The 27,113-nt window shown below is 43.0% G+C and overlaps 1 protein-coding gene across 1 annotated transcript in view; it reads right to left on the reverse strand.

Annotated features, from left to right (window-relative positions):
• LOC124613495 (opioid-binding protein/cell adhesion molecule homolog) overlaps window positions 1-27,113 on the reverse strand; it is a 202,394-nt gene that overhangs the window by 46,459 nt on the left and 128,822 nt on the right. The window contains exon 7 of the mRNA XM_047142203.1: window positions 21,485-21,634. Coding sequence (XP_046998159.1) covers window positions 21,485-21,634 — 150 coding nt within the window. The remainder of the gene's footprint in view (window positions 1-21,484; window positions 21,635-27,113) is intronic.

Consider the following 27,113-nt stretch of genomic DNA (forward strand, 5'->3'; position numbering starts at 1 on the left):
TTATTTAATCCATCTGAAACTTTCCAGTGTCTCCAGGCCTCTTCCTCGTATACAATGTTCTTTCATGATTGTTAAACCAAGTGTTGGCTATTATTAAGTTATGCTCTGTGCATAATTCTACCACGCGGATTCCTCTTCCATTCCTTACCCCATTCTATGTTCACCTACAACTTTTTCTTTCTCCCACTATCGAATTCCAGTCCCCCATGACTATTAAATTTTCGTCTCCTGCCACTACCTGAATAATTTCTTTTATCTCATCGTACATTTCTTCCATGTCTTCAACATCTGAAGAGCTAGTTGGCATACACAGTTCTAGTACTGTGGTAGGTGTGGGCTTTGTGTCTATCTTGCCTACAATAATGCGTTCACTATGCTTTTCATAGTAGCTTAGCCGCGCTCCTATTTTTTGTATTCATTATCAGACCTACTCCTGCATTACCCCTATTGATTTTATATCTATAACCCTGTGTTCACCTGACCAGAAGTCTTGTTCCTCCTCCCACCGAACTTCACTAATTCCCACCATATCTAACCTTAACCCATCCATTTCCCTTTTTAAATACTTTAACCTACCTGCCCGATTAAGGGATCGGACGTTTCACGCTCCGACCCGTAGTACGCCAGTTTTCTTTCTCCTGATAACAACATCCTGCTGACAAGTCCTCGTCCGGAGATCCGAATGGGGGACAATTTTACCTCCGGAATATTTTACCCAAGAGGGCGCCATCATGATTTAACCATACAGTAGAGATGCATGCCATTACTTTCAGCCGTCGGCAGTACCAGCACAGCTAGGCCGTTTTGGTAATGTTACAAGGCCACGTCAGTCAATTTAGATTAGATTAATACTTGTTCCATAGATCATGAATACGACACTTCGTAATGATGTGGAACGTGTCAGGTTAATAAAAGATGACTGTACAAGATATTACATTACACAAAATATTGCATGACACTAATGGTTAAGTTGTTGTTGTTGTTGTTGTTTTTCCCTTAATTTATATCTAAAAATTCAGCCAATCAGTAGAAGAAGATGTCATATTGAAATTCTTTTAATGTATTTTTAAATGATAGTTGGCTATCTGATGCTGTTTGGTAGGTGACCAAAGACTTTTGTGGCAGCATAATTTACCCCTTTCTGTGCCAAAGTCAGAATTATCCCTGCATAGTGAAGATCATCCTTTCTCCTGGTGTTATAGCTATGCACACTGCTATTACTTTTTGAACTGGGTTGGATTATTAACAACAAATTTCATAAGTGAATGTATATACTGTGAGGTAACTGTGAGGATCCCTAGATCCTTAAATAGATGTCTGCAGGATGACCGTGGGTGGGCTGCAGCAATTATTCTGATTACACGTTTTTGAGCAATGAATACTTTTCTACTCAACGACGAATTACCCCAGAATATGATGCCATACGAAAGCAGCGAATGAAAGTAGGCATAGTAAGCTAATTTACTGAGATTCTTATCACCAAAATTTGCAATAACCCTAATAGCATACGTAGCTGAACTCAGACGTTTCAGCAGACCATCAATGTGTTGCTTCCAGTTTAACCTCTCATCAATGGACACACCTAAAAATTTTGAAAATTCTACCTTAGCTACAAACTTCTGTTCAAAGTCTATATTTATTACTGGAGTTGTGCCATTTACTGTACAGAACTGTATATACTGTGTTTTATCAAAATTTAAAGAGAGTCTGTTTGCTGAAAACCAGTTAATACTTTTGTGAAAAACATCATTTACAATTACATCACTTAGTTCTTGGTTTTTGGATGTTACTACTATACTTGTATCATCAGCAAAAATAACTAACTTTGGATCTTCATCAATGTGGAATGGTAAGTCATTAATGTATATCAAGAACAGTAAAGGACCTAAGGCTGAACCCTGTGGGACCCCATACCTGATAGCCCCCCAGTTTGAGGAATCAGCTGTTGTTTTAACATTACATGATCCACTTCTTCCAACTTTCTGCATTCTTCCAGTTAAGTATGAATTAAACCATTTGTGCACTACCCGACTCAAACCATAATGATTTAGCTTATCTAAAAGAATTCCATGATTTACACAATCAAAGGTCTTTGAGAGATCACAAAAAATACCAGTGGGTGATGTCCAGTTATTCAGAGCATTTAATATTTGATCAGTGAAAGCGTATATAGCATTTTCTGTTGAAAAGCCTTTCTGAAAATCACACTGACATTTTGTTAGTACTTTATTTTTACAAATATTGGAGCCTACTCTTGAATACATTACTTTCTCAAAAATTTTTGATAGAACTGTCAGAAGAGAGATTCGGCAGTAGTTGTTGACATCCGACATATCGCCCTTTTTATGCAATGGTTTTACAATGGCATATTTCAGTGTATCGGGGAAAACACCCTGCTCCAAAGAGCTATTATGTGGCTGAGAATCCTACTTATCTGTGGGGAACAAGCTTTAAGTACCTTGCTGGAAATGCCATCAATTCCGTAAGAGCTTTTACTTTCCAGTGAGTTTATTATTTTACTGATTTCAGAGGGAGAGGATGGTGGAATTACAGTTGTTTCAAACAGCACAGGTATGGCCTCTTCTATTAGTAGCCTTGCCTCTTCTAGTGAAGATCTAGATCCTATTTTCTCTACAACGTTTAAAAAATGATTATTGAAAATATTTTCAATTTCTGATAGTTTGTTAGCACACTTGTCATTCAGTTTTATGACACTAAAGTCTTCCTGTGCTCTTGGTTGCCCTGTTTCCCTTTCGATAATATTCCAAATTGCTTTAATTTTATTATCAGAGTTACTGATCTCAGACATGATACACATGCTTCTGGACTTTTAATAACTTTTCTTAGCACCACACAATAGTTTTTATAATACTGAACAATTTCGGGGTCAGTACTCCCTCTTGCTGTTAGATACGGTTCTCTTTTACGGTTGCAAGATATTCTTATTCCTTTAGTTAGCCAAGGTTTTTTATATGTTTTCTTAGAATTATGCTTAACTAATGAGGAAGTGTTGAATAGGATTGGGGTGAAGAGAAGTTTGTGGCACAACTTGACCAGAAGAAGGGATCGGTTGGTAGGACATGATCTGAGGCATCAAGGGATCACCAATTTAGTATTTGAGGGCAGCATGGAGGGTAAAAACCGTAGAGGGAGACCCAGAGATGAAAAAACTAAGCAGATTTAGAAGGATGTAGGTTGCAGTAGGTACTGGGAGATGAAAAAGCTTGCACAGGATAGAGTTGCATGGAGAGCTGCGTCAAACCAGTCTCAGCACTGAAGACCACAACAACAACAACATTTTCTTGGGAAAACAGTTTTCAAATACCCTTAAAAATGTATCGTGCAATAAGTTATATTTCAAGTTTGCATCGGGTTCCTTATACACTTCATCCCAGTCTAGCTGCTGTAGGCTCTCCCTAAAGTTTGCAATATTTATATTGTTAATTGAACGCACTGCTTTGAAAGTCTGATTTGATATACTGCATGGAGCTATGTCATGTACTGTAACTAGCTGTGCACGATGATCTGAAAGACCATTCTCAACAGGATAAGCATTTATATCCGTAAACTTATCTTGGTCTATAAAAAAGTTATCTATCAATATACTGCTGTTCTTTGTTATCCGAGTAGGAAAATCAATGACGGAGTTCAAATTGAAAGAACTGAGCAATACTACAAGGTCATTCTTCCTATTACACTCTTTCAGTGAATCAACGTTGAAATCCCCACAAATGATAATTTGCTTCTCCCTGTCTGACAGATAGCACAACAAAGCATCCACGTTTTCTAGAAATAGCGGGAAATTCCCTGAGGGGGACCTATACACTGTTACGATTGTGAAAGTGCCATCATTTAGTTTAAGTTCAGTGGCACAAGCTTTCATATGTTACTTTACACTAAATTCTTTAGTTTCTAAATTTTTTACACTATGGAAGCTTTTGACATACACTCCTGGAAATTGAAATAAGAACACCGTGAATTCATTGTCCCAGGAAGGGGAAACTTTATTGACACATTCCTGGGGTCAGATACATCACATGATCACACTGACAGAACCACAGGCACATAGACACAGGCAACAGAGCATGCACAATGTCGGCACTAGTACAGTGTATATCCACCTTTCGCAGCAATGCAGGCTGCTATTCTCCCATGGAGACGATCGTAGAGATGCTGGATGTAGTCCTGTGGAACGGCTTGCCATGCCATTTCCACCTGGCGCCTCAGTTGGACCAGCGTTCGTGCTGGACTTGCAGACCGCGTGAGACGACGCTTCATCCAGTCCCAAACATGCTCAATGGGGGACAGATCCGGAGATCTTGCTGGCCAGGGTAGTTGACTTACACCTTCTAGAGCACGTTGGGTGGCACGGGATACATGCGGACGTGCATTGTCCTGTTGGAACAGCAAGTTCCCTTGCCGGTCTAGGAATGGTAGAACGATGGGTTCGATGACGGTTTGGATGTACCGTGCACTATTCAGTGTCCCCTCGACGATCACCAGTGGTGTACGGCCAGTGTAGGAGATCGCTCCCCACACCATGATGCCGGGTGTTGGCCCTGTGTGCCTCGGTCGTATGCAGTCCTGATTGTGGCGCTCACCTGCACGGCGCCAAACACGCATACGACCATCATTGGCACCAAGGCAGAAGCGACTCTCATCGCTGAAGACGACACGTCTCCATTCGTCCCTCCATTCACGCCTGTCGCGACACCACTGCAGGCGGGCTGCACGATGTTGGGGCGTGAGCGGAAGACGGCCTAACGGTGTGCGGGACCGTAGACCAGCTTCATGGAGACGGTTGCGAATGGTCCTCGCGGATACCCCAGGAGCAACAGTGTCCCTAATTTGCTGGGAAGTGGCGGTGCGGTCCCCTACGGCACTGCGTAGGATCCTACGGTCTTGGCGTGCATCCGTGCGTCGCTGCGGTCCGGTCCCAGGTCGACGGGCACGTGCACCTTCCGCCGACCACTGGCGACAACATCGATGTACTGTGGAGACCTCACGCCCCACGTGTTGAGCAATTCGGCGGTACGTCCACCCGGCCTTCCGCATGCCCACTATACGCCCTCGCTCAAAGTCCGTCAACTGCACATACGGTTCACGTCCACGCTGTCGCGGCATGCTACCAGTGTTAAAGACTGCGGTGGAGCTCCGTATGCCACGGCAAACTGGCTGACACTGACGGCGGCGGTGCACAAATGCCGCGCAGCTAGCGCCATTCGACGGCCAACACCGCGGTTCCTGGTGTGTCCGCTGTGCCGTGCGTGTGATCATTGCTTGTACAGCCCTCTCGCAGTGTCCGGAGCAAGTATGGTGGGTCTGACACACCGGTGTCAATGTGTTCTTTTTTCCATTTCCAGGAGTGTATATGGCAACTCCTAATCTCATCATATTATCTCTACTTACATGTGCAGCTAATTTGTACCCATTGATGCTAACCTTTTGCATATCATGTGATGCTCAGACAGGCATTGTATAGTACATCTATTGCATTCTCAGTTTCTATATCTTCTAAACAAAGCAGAAGCTCATCAATTTTATTCTTCAATCCCCCAATATTTTGATGAAATATACTAACATTATTTTTCACTTTACTTTTGTCAGTATCTTGAACTTTTTTAACATCTTTAGTACTTGCCTAGCTGCGTTTCCCACTGGACACTTATCTTACACTAAAAAAGAGTTTCCACCATGAGATGTAGTTCCTCCCCCCTTTAAATTTCCTGCTATCAGCCCAGCCAGTTTACCCTTCCCTTTCTTGTTGAGGTGTAGGCCATGTCTAGTATAGTCCCACCTACAGAGTGAATCAACAGGAACCACACCCATGTGTGACCCTGCACCAGATCCAAGTAGCCGTTCCAACTCCAAAATAACTCTCGTGACAGAAGAGCTCAAATGAGGTCGGTCGTGGCGCTCCAGAACCGACACAAACCCAACACTGGTATGACTCGATGTTGATGCAGTCTTTGCCAGGTCACACTCTATGCTGTACCCCGGATCTTTGTCAATACTGTTGCCCGGCCCACCCACAATAACCACGGTATCTTCCATAGTAAAGCCTCTACATAGTGAACCTAAATCCTCTGTAACCCGCCCCAGTCCAGCACTAGGTTTGAAAAACTTGTGACCTGGTTTTCTGACCCTAATTCATCCTGCAGAAGTTGGCCCACACTCCTAGGATGCGAACTACCTAGCAACAAGACTTTCTTTCTCTTTGCAGAATTCCCTACAGTCTTATTCAATTTGCTGCTGAAAGCTTGTTGAGCCCTGTTTACATCTACTTCTGTGAGAGGCTCATCAGTTTCTGACTGAGGCAACAGGTCAAACCTATTTTGTACATTAATAACAAAGCTGTCAGAAGAATTTCTTGGCCTGTTCCTTATGCCTGTTGCCGCTTCCCACCCCTGTTTGCCCTTCTACCCCCTTAACCTGCCCAGTTCTCGCCTAGCCTCATCTAACTCAGCCTGAAGGGCAGCAATTTTCCCTTCCAGTTCCACAATCTTTCTATCTCTACTGCGTAGCCTACAGAACCACTGACGAGTCTCGCTCATTTTCCCAATTCCCAGGCCACTACAATCGCCCCAATGAAAAAAGTTACTACATCCATCACATCAGACCCGGGAGCTAACGATTCTACGGCACGTCAGGCACTTTACACTCATGGTACAAATCGATTTTAGTGACAGAAAGACAATTAAGTTACCGGAAAACAATGAAAATACGTGTACGAAAAATTAGCCCTGCTCGCGACTATGTAAACAGTGGTTCAGAAGTTTTTTAGTGGAAATTACTTAAGAGATGACGACACTCTACAGATATAAAGGGGCAGCAAACGTATTTAGCACACTAAACTATCAGTAAATGCACTTAAAATTGCGTTATGAAGTTTAATCTGAAAGCTCAAAAGTTCGGCCTGGCCGCGATATGTAAACAAAAGGAACCTTACGTGATTACTGTGAAAATACGCGAGTAAGACAAAAACCTTTAATGGTACGCTTGAAGAGCACTATAATTAACGTAATAAATTAGTTTAAACTGTTAAAAACAGTTTATTACTACTTAAATTACTTATCTTGTACGAGAGCTGTGACTCAGACGTCCGTATAGCAATCATCCATAGCCCCTGCAACTACTGGAAAGGCTGCTGCCCTCTTCAGGAACCACACATTTGTCAAGCCTCTCAACAGATACCCCTCCACTGTGGCTGCACCTACAGTACGGCTATCTGTGTCACTGAGGCATGCAAGCTTCCCTACCAACGGCAAGATTAATGGTTCATTATATTTCATATTTTGAGTAGCCTGTCTTCGCTGCGTCAACCGATATACATCTCTGAGGAATAAATAACACATATTTGTTTATTCTGATTTCTCAAGGGAAACGACAAATAGTATGTGATTATATATAAAAAGTAAATCTTGATATGTGTTACCCTATCCGATGAAACATTGTTGTCGTACACTTCCACGAACTCATTATGGTTTGTTGTAGCGTTGTTCTCCTCCAAATCCAGAAAACGAATTACCTTGTTAGTCAACTGGGCAATTGAGTTTTAGCTTCTCTGTGGGTGTGCAACGGTAATGTGGTGGTAGAATTTACCCAGAATTCGAAGTTTAAGCGTCCTGAGAAAAAAAAATGCGAATAACTGAGAGTTCTACGAGGGGCGTTCAATATTTAATGCACGACTTCCTTATATTCGGCCCGTTTCCGTTTAAAACGCAGAATTTGTCGTGGGACGTCCTGGAATACTCCAGCTTTAGCGCCTATAGTTTCATGAAGGTGCAATCGGTGGCAGTGCTATATGTAGCCTTCAAAATGGCGTCTGCAACCGACGTTCCAATCACAGAACTCTCACTGGATTGCCTCTATGGGGAAACCAGAGCATCGCAGATATTCACAGACGCTAGCAGAATGTCTGTGGAGACCTGGCAGTGAACTAAAGCACGGTGAGACGTTGGACGAGGTGTCTGTCACCATCGCATCGAAGTCGCGCAAACCCGTCAGATCTCGTTTGTGCAGGTTGACCGCAAACAGCTGTGCCTTCTGCAGTGTAGGAACGTGTGGACACTCCCATTAGAGGTGATCGACGGAACACAGTCAAACATCTCACAGTGCAACTGGACATCTCGTTGCTAGTGCTGACATACTCGTCCACCAGTTGCGGTACCCAAAGAAGTGTGCTTCCTGAGCTCCTTGCCGCTTAACAGAAGACCATCTGTGCGAAGTTTATTGCGCGTTAAGAGGCTGATCGTGATAATATTTTGTCAAACATCGTCACAGGGTACGAAACATGGGTTCACCATTTCGAACTCGAACTGGAAACAAAACGGCAGTCCATGGAGTGGCGCCATGCCACCTCTCCTTCGAAGAAAAAGTTCAAAGCCGCACACTCAGCCGGTAAAGTTATGGCGACCGTCTTTTGGGTCTCTGAAGGCGTTATTCTGTTTGATGTCCTCCCTCATCGTGCAACAATCAACACTGAAGTGTACAGTGCTACCCTCAGCAAACTGAACAAACGTATTCACCGTATTCTTCGCCACAAAAATGCCGACGAACTTCTCCTTCTCCACGACAACGCACAAGCCTTTGCACCCAAGTGTGTGTTCTTCTTCATCCACCCTACAGCCCAGACCTGGCATCTTCCATCTATTTGGCCCAACGAAGGATGCACTCCGCAGGAAGCAGTCCGTGGACGATGGGGATGTTATTGATGCAGCAAAACATTGGCGCTGACGACGACCAGTAGAGTGGAATCTGGCGGACATACAAGCCTTCCCAATAAGGTGGCGTAGGGCTGTCGCACTGAACGGCAATTTTGTTGGAAAATAGGGTTTCGTACCCAAAAGAGTGAGGGAAAAGTATGGTGAATTGGTATCCTCAATAACACCAACTTGCATTTCAGAAAAATATGTTGCATGACTTACTGAACGCCCCTTGTATTTAATGAAATGTTGATTGTTCGAGATGTAACGGGAACAAATCGAAGTGAAAGTGAAAAGCTTTGTAGTTTGAGTGGCATCTATAAGTTTTTTTTTTTTTTTTTTTTTTTTTTTTTTTTTAGGGAAGCAGGAGACAACAACTATAGCTCAAAAGAAAGTAGGTTTTACGCAATTTTTAACATTTCAGACGAGAGGTACACAAAGATTTCCAAGAATACGCAACAAATCTACAGTTTCATTCATGTTTTCAAACTGAATAAGCAGTGTGATCAGTATTCGCATTTTCTCCAAAAATCGTCCGAATAACGAAGTCATGTCTTTTGAAGTTTGGGAGAGACCCTTCACAAGCACCTAACATTTTAGTGCCCATACTAAGTGTGATTGACTCAGGCTTTTCTTTAGGCATATAATCTCCGACAAGTGTGTCTTGTCCTCTAGATCGACTACGCCGATTCAGTAAACAATCATCAAGACGCGGAAACTCACGTCGATTAGTTCAGTCCCACCCTCCGTACGACACGTTTTGAGCAATCTTCATCAGTCCGACCTGACTATGAGTTCCATTTAGCAAGTGTACCAAAACACAGAGTATTTATTCGATTTAGCGTTGTTTCTTACAAGGGCCTTAACGATTATTTCGGTTTATCAAGCTGTCAAATGAAATGACGTATGATGTGGGCCTCACGGCGGGTAAATCTGATCTTACATTTATTCAGATTTGAAACAGCAAGAATCGACTGTGTGCAATAGGACATGTGCCTGAAAACAGGAAAAAGGCTAATTACGTAACTTTGTTTTTTCGAGGTGACGATGATACGGTCCATTCACATTAATGTGGACATCGCCTGTGTTCGACGTCAACGCGCAAGAACCACTCACAAAGCGCAGGTAAGAGCACAAGCAGTGCAGGGTATGTAAAGCATGCTGAGGGGATAGGATAATTGTGTTCGTTGCAATGCGGAAACGGAGTGATTTATCTGACGATTAGAAGGGCCAAGGGTGAAAGAATTTCTGAAACGACGAACTCTGCAAACATTCCGCGTACCGGCGTGGTTAAACTGTACCGTTCATAGTAAAATGGCTCTATCCAAAACCGGCGCCTAGGGCAACTGTAGAGCACCACGGGCCTCAGACAATAGGGGTGAACGACGGCTATGGACATCTGTACGGACGATTAGACGTGCAACTGTTGAGCAACTGATCTCCCAGATGACCCCAAGGGGCTACCAAAGGTGTCTCTCCAACAACAGTTCAGCGAGCGTTGCAGCATGTGCCTCGTTCTCTCACCCATGCTGATTGCTGTTCATTGGCGACGAAGACTGGGATTTTCAAGCAAATACCGCAACTGGACGTCCACTGAGTGGCGACACGTGGTCTTCTCAGATGAATCAAGTTTTATGCTCCATGAGGCAGAGGGTCGTTGGCGTGTAGGGCGTGGAACACCTAAAAGCAAATTGTCTAAGAAGAAGCAGGGACCATTATGGTCTGGAGAACGTTTTGGTGGCATTCCCTGGGTGATCTCGTTGTTCTGGAAGGCACAATGAATCAACAAAAGTAGGCATCTATCGTTGAGGTCCATGGTCATCTTACATGAAGTATGTTTCTCCTCGGCACGATGGTATCTATCAAGAGGACAATGCAGCCTGTCACACAGCTCGCAGTGCACGTGCGTGGTTCGAAGAGCAGCAGGATTCGTTTACCGTTCTTCCCTGGACTGTCCTGCCAAGAAACCTGAATGAGCCATAAAGTCGACTTCTCTCCAGTCCGCAGCGTCTACCATCAGTATCTCCTCTGGTTTCATTATTTGAAGAATAATGGGCTGCCATTCCTCGACAAGCATTCAGATACTTCAGTCAAAGCGTCCCCAGCGGAGGTCAAGCCACCTTTAAGGTTAAATGAGGGCACACCCGATATTAATGTCCTCTGAATGTTGTCCAGATGCTACTGTTCAGGAAAGTGTATATTGGTTCGCATGAAAACGAGAGAGTGATGTATATTAGTGGCCTGCGCACCCGGACTAATATTCCATATAACCACTACATCATACAGTGTGATGTTGAAAAAATGTTCTGCGCACTACTGCAAATGGTGATCATGGCTGTATGTAATCCTGTTGAGGTAAGTGATATTAACACTTAAGAGTAAACGACATTTGAGAAATATCACAGCAGCAATACAGTTTTGTTAATTACGATTCCGTGTAAATACCAATACCTCGTAACCTGATAGTGAATCAGGAAGAGGAATTCAAAAAAGTTGTAACGACACAAAAGGAAAAACAGCATTCTCATTATGATGTCAGACGCACTAAATAATGTTCGAAACAGTGCGAATTTCATACGATCTGAGAGTATAATGAGGACAGAGGTAGCCTTTGTAGGCCAAAACTAATACCATAGTAGCAGAATGGCCACCACCGTGCATTAGTGCTGTTTGTGGTTAGCTTTGTTATCTGGCCTGATACGGTATATCAGGGCGTGAACAGCGTCAGGTGCTGAGATCCCACGTACTTGAAAAGGCATTCTCATCAGCACCTGACAGAATGACAGAGTTTGAAAGAGACCTCGTTGTGGATCTCCATATGGCTTGCTGGTCGATTCGTGCTGTATCTAGATTTGTACGGCATTTGGGTGTAACAGGGCCCAATGTTGGACCACATGGAAACGTGAAGGCAAGCATACTCGTCCTCAAGGTTTCGGTACAACACATCTCTTCACCATAAGGGAGGATCGCCGTACTGTGCACCATGCACATCGTACAGCCATCATGTTTGCACGTGCTCTCCGAGAACAAGTACTGGATTCCCTGCAACACTCTGAGTAATCCCGCACCAATTGTCTGAGCCTAGTAGCAGTCGCCCTAGGGATTATCTTCCCATATATATATATATATATATATATATATATATATATATATATATATATATATATATATATATATTCGACGCCCCATTGGGTGACCTACGCGCCGGATGGGGATGAAATGATGATGAAGACAACACAACGCCCAGTCCGCGATCGGAGAAAATCTCATACCCAGCCGCGAATCGAACCTGAACCCGTAGAACGGCAATCCGTCTCGCTGATCACTCAGTTATCGTGGCGGACGCCTTCCCATATATAAGCTGCCGTCAAACCCACAACACATACCGCTGTGTTTGGAGGTGCTCTGCCTGGGAAGGAAAGACTGATGACGAATCGTGTCAGACTGTGTTCAACCGTGAAACGCGATTCTGCGCTACCTCGAATGACTATCGGTGGTGACCTGGGTAGAGTTCCCATTCTTCCAATGTTTTGGAGAGGTACAGTGGTCATATTTCTGGTTTCTGAACGTCGGGAGTCATCGGGTACGTCTTCAGACCGCGGATGATTTGAGAGAACTATGACGGCAAAACGGTACGTCAAAGACATCCTTTGTCCCCATGTATTAAATCTGATTCGACAGTATCGTGCTGCCATTTTGCAACACCCATGGTACGTGTTATTTGAACTGTCTGCCTGATGCTGGGGTACTCTCATGACCAGCAAGATCCACACTTATGTCCCTGGTAGGATATGTGTGGGACCAGCTCCAACGTCAACTCCGTCCCAGTGCCAGTGTGCAGCGTATCGAGAGCCAGTTACGATAGTTGTGGGCCAGCTTGGCCTGGGAGAGGGTATAACGACGTTATGGCATGTTCCCAGTTGAACCAGTGCAAGCATCCAGGCCAGAGGGGGTGCAAAGACATACTAACATGTTCTCTAAATAAATAAATAAATAAAAATTACTCTCAAGTGGTTTCATACTGCCATGTTGGTAAATTTGACATGACTTTTTAATCACTGAAATAACATCACATACGCTCTCAGCGTGCGACGTTTCACTTTGTTTCTTCCCCCCTTCTGGGTGCTTCACATTCTGTCTGGCAGTATGCTGAGTGTAAATTTTAAGTTTACAAACCAGAATAACTCGAAAAATAAGCTTCACACGAAAAAATGTGTAGAATCCAAAGCTGATTATTTTCGATGGAGACGTAAGCTGGCGCTAAAATTAGCCCGCCACCCCAGCCCCCTGGGGGTGGGGTGGGAGGCAACTTTAAAATTTGAAATGTGAACCCCCATTTTATATTGCAAAATCAGATTCTACATAAAAAAACTGCGTACATTTTGTCTTAAACATTTGTTTTGATTGTTGGTAGTTGGCGCTGTAATTCAAGAAAATCCATGTTCTTTTTTTTGCGTGGAAAATGATTACGGATAAATAAGAAATACTTCGTAAATTTTGATTCGCTAAAACTAAAACTCTCCCTCTCTCCCCATTGGGTGGGATTTGAGAGAGACGAATTAGAGTTTTACAAACGTCGACCCAAATATTAATTTTTTCCGCAGATTCGGATAAGATTTTTTCGTGCTCATGAGGCCACACAACTTTTAGTTATTTATTTTAATTTAATTATTTTAATTTTAGTTCATTTTAATACAAGCCGAGATCGGTTCTATCAGTTTTTCTATTCGTCTGTAAAGAATTCGTGTTATTATTTTTCAGCCATGGCTTATTAAACTGATAGTTCGGTAATTTTCACATCTGTCAACTCTTGCTTTCTTTGGGATTAGAATTGTTATAGTCTTCTTGAAGTCTGAGGGTATTTCGCCTGTCTCATACATCTTGCTCACTAGATGGTAGAGTTTTATTAGACGTGGCTATCCCATGGCTGTCAATAGTTGTAAGGGAATGTTGCCAACTCCCCGGGCCTTGTTTAGACGTAGGTCTTTAAGTGCTCTGTCAAACTCTCCATACAGTATCATATCTATTTCATCGTCATCTACATTCACAACCATTTCCATAATATTGTCCTCAAGATCATCGCCCTTGAATAGACCCTCTATATACTCCTTCCACCTTTCTGCTTTCCCTTCTTTGCTTAGAATTGGGTTTCCATCTGACCTCTTGATATTTATGCAAATGGTTCTCTTTTCTCCAAAGGTCTCTTTAATTTTCCTGCAGGCAATATCTATCTTACCCCTAGTGATATGCGCCTCTTCATCCTTACATTTGTCCTCTGGCCATCCCTGCTTAGCCATTTTGCATTTCCTGTCGATCTCATATTTGAGACGTTCGTACTCCTTTTTGCCTGTTTCATTTACTGCATTTTTTAAATTTTCTGCTTTCATCAGTAAATTCTATATCTCTTCTGTTACCCAAGGATTTCTAGTAGCCCTCGTCTTTTTACCTACTTGATCCTCTGCTACCTTCACTATTTCATCTCTCAAAGCTCTCATTCTTCTTCTACTGTATTTCTTTCCCCCATTCTTGTCAATCGTTCCCTAATGCTCTCCCTGAAGCTCTCTACAACCTCTGGTTCTCTCAGTTTATCCAGGTCCCATCTCCCAAAATTCCCACCTTTTTGCAGTTTCTTTAGTTTTAATCTACAGTTCATAACCAATAGATTGTGGTCAGAGTCCACATTTGCCCCCAGAAATGACTTATAATTTAAAACCTGGTTCCTGAATCTCTTTCTTAGCAATATACAGGGTGAGTCACCTAAAGTTACCGATGGATATATTTCGTAAACCACATCAAATACTGACGAACCGATTCCACAGACCGAACATGAGGAGAGGGGCTAGTGTAATTGTTTAATACAAACCACACAAAAATGCACGGAAATATGTTTTTTAACATAAACCTATGTTTTTTAAATGGAACCACATTAGTTTTGTTAGCACATCTGAACATATAAACAAATACGTAATCAGTGCCGTTTGTTGCATTGTAAAATGTTAATTACATCCGGAGATATTGTAACCTAAAGTTGACGCTTGAAACTTCCGACGTTCAGCTGCGTGTTGTAACAAACACGGGCCACGGTCGGCGATCAGCATCTGCAGGGACATGTTTACGATGACGACCGTGTTTACGAGTGTGGCTGTAGTGCACTGTTGTGATCTGGTCTAGCTGTCGCAGTGTCCGCATGTAGCGCTTGCTGCTATTGTTATTCTGCATTCGTCTCCGCACGCAGACCAACTGTAGTACACCGTGTTACCAGACGTCTGTGATAGTGTAGTGTTGTAGGAACTGTGACCATGGTGTATTCGAACTCTGAAAAGGCGGAGATGATACTCATCTATGGCGAGTGTCGACGAAATGCAGCTGAAGCCTGCAGGGTGTATGCAGAACGGTACCCGGACAGAGAGCATCCAACGTTCCGCACATTGCAAAACATCTACCGCCAACTGTATGCAACAGGTATGGTCGTAGCACGCAAACGGGTCCGTAACAGGCCCGTCACAAGAGAAGCTGGTGCAGTTGGTGCGTTAGCTGCTGTTGCCATGAACCCACACATGAGTACACGGGACATTGCGAGAGCCGGTGGACTGAGTCAAAGTAGTGTCATGTGCGTACTGCATCGTCACCGCTTTCACCCGTTTCATGTGTCGCTACATCAGCAATTACATGGTGATGACTTTAATCATCGAGTGAAATTCTGTCAATGGGCATTAACAGAGAATGCGTTGCAGTTGTACCTGTTTACCGATGAAGCGGGTTTCACAAACCACGGGGCAGTGAATCTACGGAACATGCATTACTGGTCCGTGGACAATCCTCGCTGGCTCAGACAGGTAGAGCGACAGCGACCGTGGACTGTAAATGTATGGTGTGGAATCACTGGCGACCACCTCATTGATCCTCACTTCATTGCACGGGCCCAAACAGCTGCCACATACATCGCGTTTCTACAGAATGATCTGCCAACGTTGCTCGAAAATGTCCCACTGGAAACGCGTCGGCGTATGTGGTATCAGCATGATGGTGCACCTGCACATTCCGCAATTAACACTAGGCTGACCCTTGACAGGATGCTCGACGGGCGTTTCATAGGACGTGGAGGACGCATAAATTGGCCAGCCCGTTCTCCTGATCTTACACCTCTGGACTTCTTTCTGTGTGGTACGTTAAAGGAGAATGTGTACCGTGATGTGCCTACAACCCCAGAGGATATGAAATAACGTATTGTGGTAGCCTGCGGTGACATTACACCAGATGTACTGCGGCGTGTACGACATTCATTACGCCCAGAGATTGCAATTGTGTGCAGCAAATGATGGCCACCACATTGAACATCTATTGGCCTGACATGTCGGGGCACACTCTATTCCACTCCGTAATTGGAAACGGAAACCACGTGTGTACGTGTACCTCACCCCTCATGGTAATGTACATGTGCGTCAGTGAAAAAGACCAGTAAAAAGGTGTTAGCATGTGGACGTAATGTGCTGTTCCAGTCTCTTCTGTACCTAAGGTCCATCACCGTTCCCTTTGGATCCCTACGTAATTTGGTGCTCTCCGATACACACGATCGAACAGCGGAGGAGTGGTACTCAAGCGTCAACTTTAGGTTACGATATCTCCGGATGTAATTAACATTTTACAATGCAACAAACGGCACTGATTACATATTTGTTTATATGTTCAGATGTGCTAACAAACCTAACGGGGTTCCACTTAAAAAACGTAGGTTTGTGTTAAAAAACATACATCCGTGCATTTTTTTATGGTTTGTATTAACCAATTACACTAGCCCCTCTCCTCACGTTCAGTCTGTGGAATCGATTCGTCAGTATTTGATGTGGTTTACGAAATATATCCAGCGGTAATGTTAGGTGACTCACCCTGTATAATCTACCTGAGACCTTCCAGTATCTCCAGGCTTCTTCCATGTATACAACTTTCTTTTATGATTCTTGAAGCAAGTGTTACCTATGATTAAGTAATGCTCTGTGTAAAATTCTACCAGGCGGCTCCCTCATTCATTTCTTACCTCCATTCCATATTCACCTACTACGTTTCCTTCTCTTCCTTTTCCTACTATCGAGTTCCAGTCACCCATGACTTTTAAATTTTCGTATTTCTTCACTTTCTGAATTATTTCTTTTATCTCATCAGACATTTCATCAATCTCTTCGTCATCTGCGGAGCTAGTTGGCATATAAACTTGTACTAATGTGGTAGACGTGGGCTTCGTATCTATCTTGGCCACAATAATGTGTGTCACTATGCTGTTTGTAGTAGCTTACTCGCATTCCTATTTTTTTATTCATTACTAAACCCACTCCTGAATTTCCCCTATTTGATTGTGTATTGATAACTCTGTATTAACCTGACCAGAAGTCTTGTCCCTCCTGCCACCGAACTTCACGAATTCCCACTATATCTAACTTTAACCTATCCATATCCCTTTTTAAATTTTCTAACCTACCTTCCCGATGAATGGATCTGACATTCCACGCTCCGATCCGTAGAACGCCAGTTTTATTTCTCCTGACAACAACTTCCTCTCGAGTTTGTTGTATTTCTGAAATAAGATCCCAATCTTTGAATCACTTTTAAATGTTACAAGGATCTGATTGAAAACGATGTAGGTTTTTTTCATGTAGTACTTCACTATAGATAATTGCGTCTTTTGCAGTAAGAGCTGTGCTTCTGTCAATATTGCCTGCCAGGTAATTACTACACCATAAGAACAGCAAGCGTACCAACGCACTTCGCGCGACACGCCTGAATCTGCTTCTGCTTCTGTCGAGGACTATGAAAATATCCTCAATCCGTTCACAAATTTTTGTTAATATTACTTTGCGTGGTACCGAATCAAATGCATTTTGGATTTCAATCAATATTGCATCCACATGACTGCAGCTGATCCACAGGTCTCACGTTTTTGTAGCGTTTTGGAATACAGCATGGTTGGCATGGAGAAGGTAATTTTATTCGAGTTACATCACAGTATACAGAATACGTAGGATTCTGCAACTGGTGCATGTCACTGAGATTGGACGGTATAATTTTGGATCATTTAGTTACCCCTCATGTAGATGATTGTGGCCTGTACTTTCGTCCGCTCACTGGAAGCAATATTTCGTCAAAGAATCTGCGATGTATTGTTGTTCAATGAGAGTTAATTCGGCTCCATACTCTTATTAAAACTGATAGGGATTCCATCTATCCTTGCGGCGTGAATTTTTTTTTTGGAGGGGGGGGGGGAGGGGGGCGGTCATTAGTCTTCTGACTGGTTTGATGCGATTGGCCACGAATTCCTCCTCTGTAACAGCCTCTTCATCTCAGAGTAGCACTTGCAACCTATGTCATCAATCGTTTGCAGGATGTATTCCAATATCTGTCTTTTTCAATAGTTGGTGCCCCTTACAGCTCCCTCTACTACTATGGAAGCGATTCCTTCATGTCTTAACGTCCTATCATCCTGTCCCTTCTCATTGTCAATGTTTTGCACATATTACTTACCCCTCGGATTCTGCGCAGTATTTTAACTTTTTCTTCATGCCACTGGTACTAATGTTTGTATCATTCATCTTTGCAGTGGTTCGACAAGTACACTGGACCAGTATCTCTCTGTATTCCTCAGTAAAGAAACATTTGGAAAAGGATTTCAGCATTATAGCGTTTGCTTTTCAACCCCCTCTATTACAGTCAATATTCTACTAAATATTCACTGAAGGCTTCACACATTACCCTCTCGGCAATGCAACGCGTTTCATTCGGCGTCTCTCTATCTACAGCCCTTTGATTTCTTTTATACCAAGTATATTGTTTTATAGCAATTATACTGCTATACTACTTACATATACGAACTGCATGATCAACTGTTCTCTTAAACAGTTCTTCTAAAACCGTCCACCAAGAAGTAAATTTTTTCATTTTTTATTTGTCATGTCACACGACCACCTCTTTGTGTAGTTTACTAGACATATGGCTATATCCTACTTGCTTTAGCTGCCCTTTGTAGTCCGTTATTGTGAATATGGATATATACTGTAGCAAACTGAATATCCTCAATTGGTCAGCTGCAATTGTTGTTGTTGGCTGTATTTCAATCATGTAAGCGTGAGAGCTAGTTTCTAAGCTGTTTTCAGGGAATACATTTAGTTAAAAGGGGGGAAACTAGGAAACATTCTTCACGAATCACCTTGTCAGCTATTTCACTTTCTGACAGAGATAAAAATCGAAATGGTGCTACAGAATAATGTTTAAAATTAGGTGGCTAGATAAGACGAGCAATGAAGAGATTCTTCGCGGAATCGGCGAATACAAGAACAGACGCAAATCACATTCAGGAAGAACGGACAGGATGGTAGGACATTTGTTAAGACAATGAGCAATAACCTCAATGGTACTAAAGGGAGCTACTGACGGTAAAAACTGCATGGAAAGACAGAGATTGGAATACATGCAAAAAATAGCTGAGGATGTTTGGTGCAAATGTTTCTCTGAGATAAAGAGGTTCGAACAGACCACCCTAAAAAAGAAAGAAAAAGTCATATCACCTGTTTTTCAACGACTTTATTTTGTCCCATTATGTGGAACAAAGGAAGAGTGCACCAGTTTTCGTCAGCTGAAGAAGCTGTGAAACTCCAAACCACATTTTGGAAATGGAAAAAATGATAATAATAAACCGAGAATTTGTTCGAACATATGCAACTGTTATCCAATTCAAATACGCTAATTCTGAGAGAGAAAAAAACTGTTGTACCAACAAAACGTTTCTCTCTCGTTGTCTGTATGAAATGAAAATGGTCGCTCGTAACTGCGGCCTCTTATACAACTTCTGTAACTGTACCGAAAGACCCACGTGCATTTCGTGACACAAATATGCACAAACAGATTCTTAAGTTCAACGATGCAACTCAGCGTAAGCGTCGATCTTGCCAAAGAAAAAGATTGGTTTGTACCTATGTAAGTGATTTCTGCTTGCACAAAGTGACCGAATCCCTCAGATTTCGCCTGAATTTGTATCTTTTAGTCCAAAGCTAGTTAATCAGAATCAGCGTAAGCTCCATAGGCAAAACATTAGTCGCCCCAGTGTACAGGCACAGATGATTCTGTAAGTAGGCTGTTTATGTTTTCTTATTGGCAACGTTACGTAGTTCTCTGTATGAGAGCCGCTGGCTGTGCTGTGTGCTGTCTATGGCTGGTTTGCATTGTTGTCTGCCATTGTAGTGTTGGGCAGCTCAATGTTAACAGCGCGGCGTAGCGTTGCGCAGTTGGAGGTGAGCCGCCAGCAGTGGTGGATGTGGGGAGAGAAATGGCGGATTTTGAAATTTGTAAGACTGGATGTCATGAACTGCTATGTATATTATGATTTTTCAACACTATTAAGGTAAATACATTGTTTGTTCTCTATTAAAATCTTTCATTTGCTAACTATGCCTATCAGTAGTTAGTGCCTTCCGCAGTTTGAATCTTTTATTTAGCTGGCAGTAGTGGCGCTCGCTGTATTGCAGTAGTTCGAGTAACGAAGATTTTTGTGAGGTAAGTGATTTGTGAAAGGTATAGGTTAATGTTAGTCAGGGCCATTCTTTTGTAGGGATTTTTGTAAGTCAGATTGCGTTGCGCTAAAAATATTGTGTGTTAGTTTAAACACAGTCATGTATAATTGTTCAAAGGGGACGTTTCAATTCGTTAAATATTTACAGATGGCACGGTAATAGAGTCACGTGGTCAGCCGAGCACACACTGCTTCTATGCGAGCATAAGGCAGTACCGATCAATCAGACATTTATGTTTGACGCGGACATTTTACGGAAACGTGATTAAATGTAAGGGGGTGGCAGAATGTCATAATGGGGCAACCGCGTTTGGCCGTGCCCGTGGTCATACACCGTATGAAGTTTCGGGATTTATTGGTATTTCGCTACGGACTGCTCGACGTGGTTAAAAACAGTGGCGTAACACATGTGGTCACGAAACACGACGTCAGAATTGTGGGCGGACTGACAGTGACCAGAGGCGCGTTTCGCGGCTTGTGAATCAAAATCGTTACCAAACCTCACATGAATTGTTGCAAGCGGTGAATAAATATCAATCCCAACCTGTTAGCGAGAGATCACTGGGATGGGAACTGCATGCAATGAACATTTAGAGTCGATCACCTAGCAAGAGGCTATTGCTCACACAGGCACATACAGACGACGACAGCAAAGTTCGTAGGGCTGGAAGAATATGTGACTGGTTTCCCGACCACTCCCCCACCCTACCGCATCTCGACTGGCCTGCAAAATCAGCTGACATGAACCCCACATAAAACGTGTGGGACATGTTGGATGAACGGGTAAAACACCGACATCATCATCCTGTAATTTGGTAGAATTGCGTGATGGAACCCTCTGCTAGTGTCTTAACCTGGATGCGACGAAATTACACACCGTTGTGGACAGGCATCCTAACCGAATACAGGTGGTTATTAAGTCCAGACGCGGAATTACACGGTATTAAATGATGTTTATAATGATTCTCCTAGGGGTGGCTAATTTTTGGCCTGGTGAGCTTATGATCAGGCAGCTGAGGCCTGCTCTGTTGAGAAGTGAATCACATACAGAAAAAAATTGGCTAAAATATTTTATCATGTTTTAGCATGCTAATTGAACAGGGAGATGTCCCAGCTTGACAATTTCATTCGAAACCTTATAGTGAAAAATAGAATTGCTACATTGCTACTAGTGTGTCTGTACTCGCTACAAGCTATAATATCACGCCTTGAACTTGAAACTTACCGTACACTCTGATGACTCCCTCGGTGTCACCCAGCGAGTTCTTGGAGACGCATACGTACTGCCCGTAGTCGGCTGGGCCCACCGAACGGATAGTGAGCTTCATATGCACCTTATACGAAGTCTCCACTATCGATGGCTCGTACTTGTTCCCTGGAACCATAGCCAACTTTCACTCACTTCACGGCTCTTTATGTACAAGTATTTTCTTACATCCACAAATTGCAAAATGATAGCTGCCTTTGCCCATAACATTCATTCTAATTTAATATTAATGGTAAGCAATTTAATAGGTAACACAAGGTTAAACGAATGCTCTAATCATTTCTTTATTTTTTTAATTTTTTATGGGCCTCTTTGTAGACCAACCGCGCGTTTCCTTGCATATACATACTACTAGTTGTATTGCTGACTGCATTTGCAGTTTATCCAGATATTACGTTTCCCATATTATTTCCGTGTGTAAATTCCTGACGTGCTAGAATATCAACAACTTTTCTTACGAAAATTTGCTAACCTACGAACTTTAGTGTGTACAACTTTCAATTATCTATTTGTTGCTTCGACTGATTTAGTGCCTCAGCTCCCTATGATGTCTAACCTGCGAATAAAAACAGTCTGCGAGTAATTACTTATTGAAGAACTGGGAATCACTCTAATGAAGGAGGCACTGAGGAATACGAGGGTTGTAGAATAAAGATGTTTCCGTACTTTAGTTCTCTGCAAAATAAAATGTGTCCGTAACACATTTTATTTTCGACTGGTATGTACTGACAACGCATACCGCATTATCTCGCCATTACTCTGCCAGTTAGCATGGAGTTACCACTACAAAGTGTGTCCGCTTGTGAGTTGCGCTCTGTCGTTCATTTTTCTCGCAACATAGCAACTATGAGGAGGGTTGTATGAGTATTCAAATGGTTCGAACTAGGTTCGGAAGATTCAACTAGGAAGTGTTACCGCAACCTCCACATCGATCGCATCCTGGCCTCAAAGATTTTCCCATGTACCCTCGCCTCAAAAGTTATCTTCGAGGTAAGCAATTCAACACCGATGAAGTATTGACATCAACAGTAAAGTTCCATTTACGAGCAAAGAACTTGCGAGCACAGGACGCGACTTGGTACAACGATGGTTTGAAAAAACTCTTGTCCCGTTACCAAAAAAGCTCGGAAAAATATAGCGACGATGCAGAAAAATGACAGAAGCATTGTAGAACGTCAATAAAATTATTTCAGCGAGATAAACGGTGCCAGATGTTTCATGTAAAGTAGCGAAATTACTTATTCAATGCAGCTCATAGATAAGAAAGTGGGATTTGAATCGTTCACGAGGTACAAGGGGACTTCAAAAAACAAGTTACAATTTTTATATCAGGCCTAGAAACTTTTAGCGAAGCCTGTTGTACAGGGGTCCCAAAAAGTATGACCCGATTTTAACTTGTAATAATATTGAGACAAATGTCACTAGGTAACTGAAACAGCGCTAAATGCAATTGGCATGGTCTAGAGTTTCAGAAATTAAACCACTACATGTCGCTACGAGCGCTGAAGTGGAGCGTGCAGCCAGTCTCGTGAAGGCGTCCACGCAACCTAAGGCGTATTGTGTTATTGAATTTAGTCGTACTCCATCAGTGATCGCAGTTTAGCGGGCGTTTCATATTTGATTTCGTGCTAAACGTTCCTCCCTTACCTCGTGACATTGATGAACTAAAAACCAGAATATCAGCTGCTGTAGCTTCAGTGACAGAAGACACTTTACGCTCAGTTTGGGATGCATTCGGATATCGGCCAGATGTCGTCCATGCAGGCGATGGAGTACATATTGAACATTTATGATGGATTTTTATAAACTTCTGTCTTTTCTGAGAAATTTAGTATGAAATTTGTTGGTGGTAAGCCCTTCTTCTTAATAAATAATTCTATTTCAAATCGGGTCATTCTTTTGGGACACCCTGTGCATTTCAAAGTAACACAAATGCGTGATACTATTTTAAACATAGTCACCAAGTCCCTGTAAACAACGCTCGGACTCCTCTTCGAGTCGTTCAATTCGTCGACGACAGAAATCCGCTCTTCGGTCGTGGAGTCGTTAGAGAAAAGTTGTGTGAACGTCCCCGTCGTTGAAAAGTTAATTCCCCTCTCCCCTTCCCTCCCCACACCTACCAAATGTTCTTCCGCGATTGTTTGGAAACTGTCGCCTATGTTGGTATCGGTGGTCTTTCATCCCGAGGCGCATGAGGCACGTCTGTGAGGGTTTAGTCAAATTGTCTCACCATTTCGCTATGACTGGACGAGGCATTGCTTTTGGACTCATACAGCCACAACCTCGTGGTGAATCGGTGTGAAATTTAACCGTTTTGCCAACAAGACTCGTGTATTTCAACATTAGAGTACGTTTCCAGTTGCCACGTGATTTCACTCGCACACTGTGAACCACCTGTTACCCCTACTGCAGCGTAGCTGTGTCTGCAGGAAGTCCGGACGGAATATGCGCTCTCTTTTGACAATGCAACGTTCTTGTAGCGCAAAGGTCCTGACATGGGATGACATGTGTAGTTTTTGAAGTCCCGAATCTTTTGTTACATTATTGAGAAACATACATGCTAATGAGTTACTGAAGCTTTGTTGATTACAGAGCACTTTTCGCCAAAGTGAAAACAATATTTCTCCATTTCAGTGACAGGAATGATGTTAATATGGCTGAAATAAAACAAGTACTGAGAAAGTTTTCCACCCGTTTGGGCGCGAATAATGCGTCTAACAGCATGCGACTATCGGGATAAGTGATATTTGCTGGATGGTTGAACGAAATATTACTCACATGTGCAACTTCTGTAATGACTCGTCATTAGGCAAGTGTGAAGGGCAGTCAAATGAAAACAAAAGCCGGGTGGAATGGCCGCGCGGTTAGAGCCGCCATGTCACTAATTGAGCGGCCCCTCTCGCCGGAGGTTCGAGTCCTCCCTTGGGCATGGGTGTGTGTGTTGTTCTTAGTATAAGTTAGTGTAAGTAGTGTGTAAGTCTAGGGACCGATGACCTCAGCAGTTTGGTCCCTTAGGAATTCACACACATTTGAACATTTTTGAAAACAAAAACCCTTAATCACGGGATCATGGAATGGTCACCATTCCACGGTTTCAGTCGAAAGCAGTCACCACAGGCATTTATCCCACTGGGAGACGAGACGATCAATTCCTGTTCCGTAGAACGCGGTCGACCGCTGACGGATCCACAACCGCACCCATTCTTGCACTTTCTCGTTCAACTGAAACCGACGACCACGCGTGTCTTTCTACAGGTCGACAAAGATGCGAAAATCACACTGTTACAGATCCAGGCTCTACAGGAAATCATTTAGTGCTTCCCAACGAAATCGCTGCATCTTAGCCTTCGTCCGATTTTGGTTCCACGACCGAGGAACTTGTTTCCATGTGATCACCGCCGTCCAGGTATGGCTATGAGCACTGTGGGCCCCTAGAACTTTGAACTACTTAAACCTAACCAACCTAAGGACATCACACGCAACCACGCGCGAGGCAGGATTCGAACCTGCGACAGTAGCGGTCTCGCGGTTCCAGGCTGAAGCGCCTAGAACCGCTCGGCCACAGTGGCCGGCTGCCGTCCATGTAGCGGGCGGGTGAGGACAGCAGGTAACGCCCTCTACACAGCATACTGAAGGATAGTCTAATCGTAGGCGCTAGCTGCTCGATGCTTTGACAACTGGACGACCACACTAGATCAGTCCGCCAACAACCGAGGGTCGTAACTCAACAACTGGTGCTCCTGTGACGTGGCCCTATGTCCTTCCCTTACCACCGTGTTGACAGTAACGAAACGTAATAACAGTAGGGCTACTTGTATCGTAGACAGCGTTTTATGCCACGTGTTCGGTTTTAATGTGTCTGCCCCTTACCGGCACATATTCAGTTCGGTTCCATTGATGGAAAATTTTGCTGATTTAGGAAGAATTTTGGAACAAAGAGTTAGCCCTCTGATTCTTTTTAATGAAGAAGTCGCACGCTTTCAAGCCAAGGTGGTTTCTTTTTCGCGCTGCAAAGAAGACATTCCCATTGTTCATTTCGCCATCTGCCTAACAAGGCTTAGTATATCTGGTTCTATACACTGTGGGTCGTGAACCGAACTTTGGGCTTCCAATTTTACAGGAAGCGATGCTAACCAACTGACAAGTGAGTTGGGAAGATGCTTTGCTGAAAATAGGTCTTCAGCGGTGTTCCATTCGTGTCCCGCTTCGTCGGCTTATTCACGTACAGCACAGTCATACAAATGCCACGTAGTATCGGCTAGGTGATCGTTTTTCATTCGTCAACCATTATGAATGGAAAAGTGAAATGAGAAACAGGAAAGAACTCAGTATGAATTCAACAGGTTACACGGAGCTTGTAGGAGAAAGTAGGATACAAAAACTACTTTTTGTTTAATGCTGACAGGAAAAATGAAGAAATTGACAATAATGCGTATTTAGGACGCCCTTATGATTTCCACTTTCTCCCGAGTTGTGAGCATAGTAACAACGTAGCCTTGATTAAAAGTTTAACACCTTACTTATTCGTGAGTTTCATCGCTTTTCGTATTGCATATTTTAGTTTTTAATCATGGAGCTCTCTTTTGTGGTGTACTATACCTTTATAATTTAAAAACAATATAGCCTCACGAAGCACTCTTTCCGCTGCTTGTTGTGTTCTGCCCTCATTGTGAGAAGTTCCACATGTTTAGGTTCCAAAGTTACCTCTGTAAACTAAAGCTGTTGTTAAAGGAAAGAAGCTTTATTGTCTCGAGGAAACCATCTTTCGTCATAGATGTAAGACTGATTTCCTAGAAACTGTAAGTGTTGCTTTGTTGTGATCGTTAGCTTCCTTCTTCATGGCCACATTTTGTGATGTTTTGTTCCGTTACAGTTAACGGAATGCTTTTCAGCCACTATTTCTTTATAATTTGAAACCGTTCTATAAATCATAGGTTACCATCTGTGCTGGATAAATCCAGTGCAAATTTGCTTTTCTTAATATGTAAATCGGTTTTCAACGCGTTGCTATAAGCTTGCCCTATGGCCTCAGAATACCCAGCGACACCGACTGACGATCGTCTCAACCTCAACAGATGGTCGTCACTGGTATGGCCTCACAAGTGCTGATCACCCATCCAAGTGCTAGGCAATACCGACAGCACTGAACTTCGGTGATCCGACTAATATGCAAGTATTCGAGAGAAAATTTAGAACTGGAAATGGTAACAAGTGGACGATTAAATCTTTGCGACATATATTGAGCACGCACCTGGAAGAACTCTCCTTGCAACTAGTTTGAGTCCCAGAACACAGTTTTAACTTAGCATACATTTTCAAATTTGAGGGTTTTTATACGTACCTTGTGACCCTTCCACTTCAGTACTGCATGATAACAATAAGAAGAATTTACTAGACCTGTCGAAACATGGTATTGCTCGATACTTAATTTAAGTAAAACACTGTTCGAGAACGGCGGAAGGAGCTGTATACCGATCTGCAGCAACTTTAATGATTCCAGTGCGACATCACTAAGGTGTTGACATTTTACAATAAGATTTCACTACGAGACGAGGGTTGGCAACGTTTCCTGATTTTCATTCTCGCC

The sequence above is a fragment of the Schistocerca americana genome, chromosome 4 (genome assembly GCF_021461395.2).
Source record: "Schistocerca americana isolate TAMUIC-IGC-003095 chromosome 4, iqSchAmer2.1, whole genome shotgun sequence".
Taxonomy (NCBI): Eukaryota; Metazoa; Arthropoda; class Insecta; order Orthoptera; family Acrididae; genus Schistocerca; species Schistocerca americana.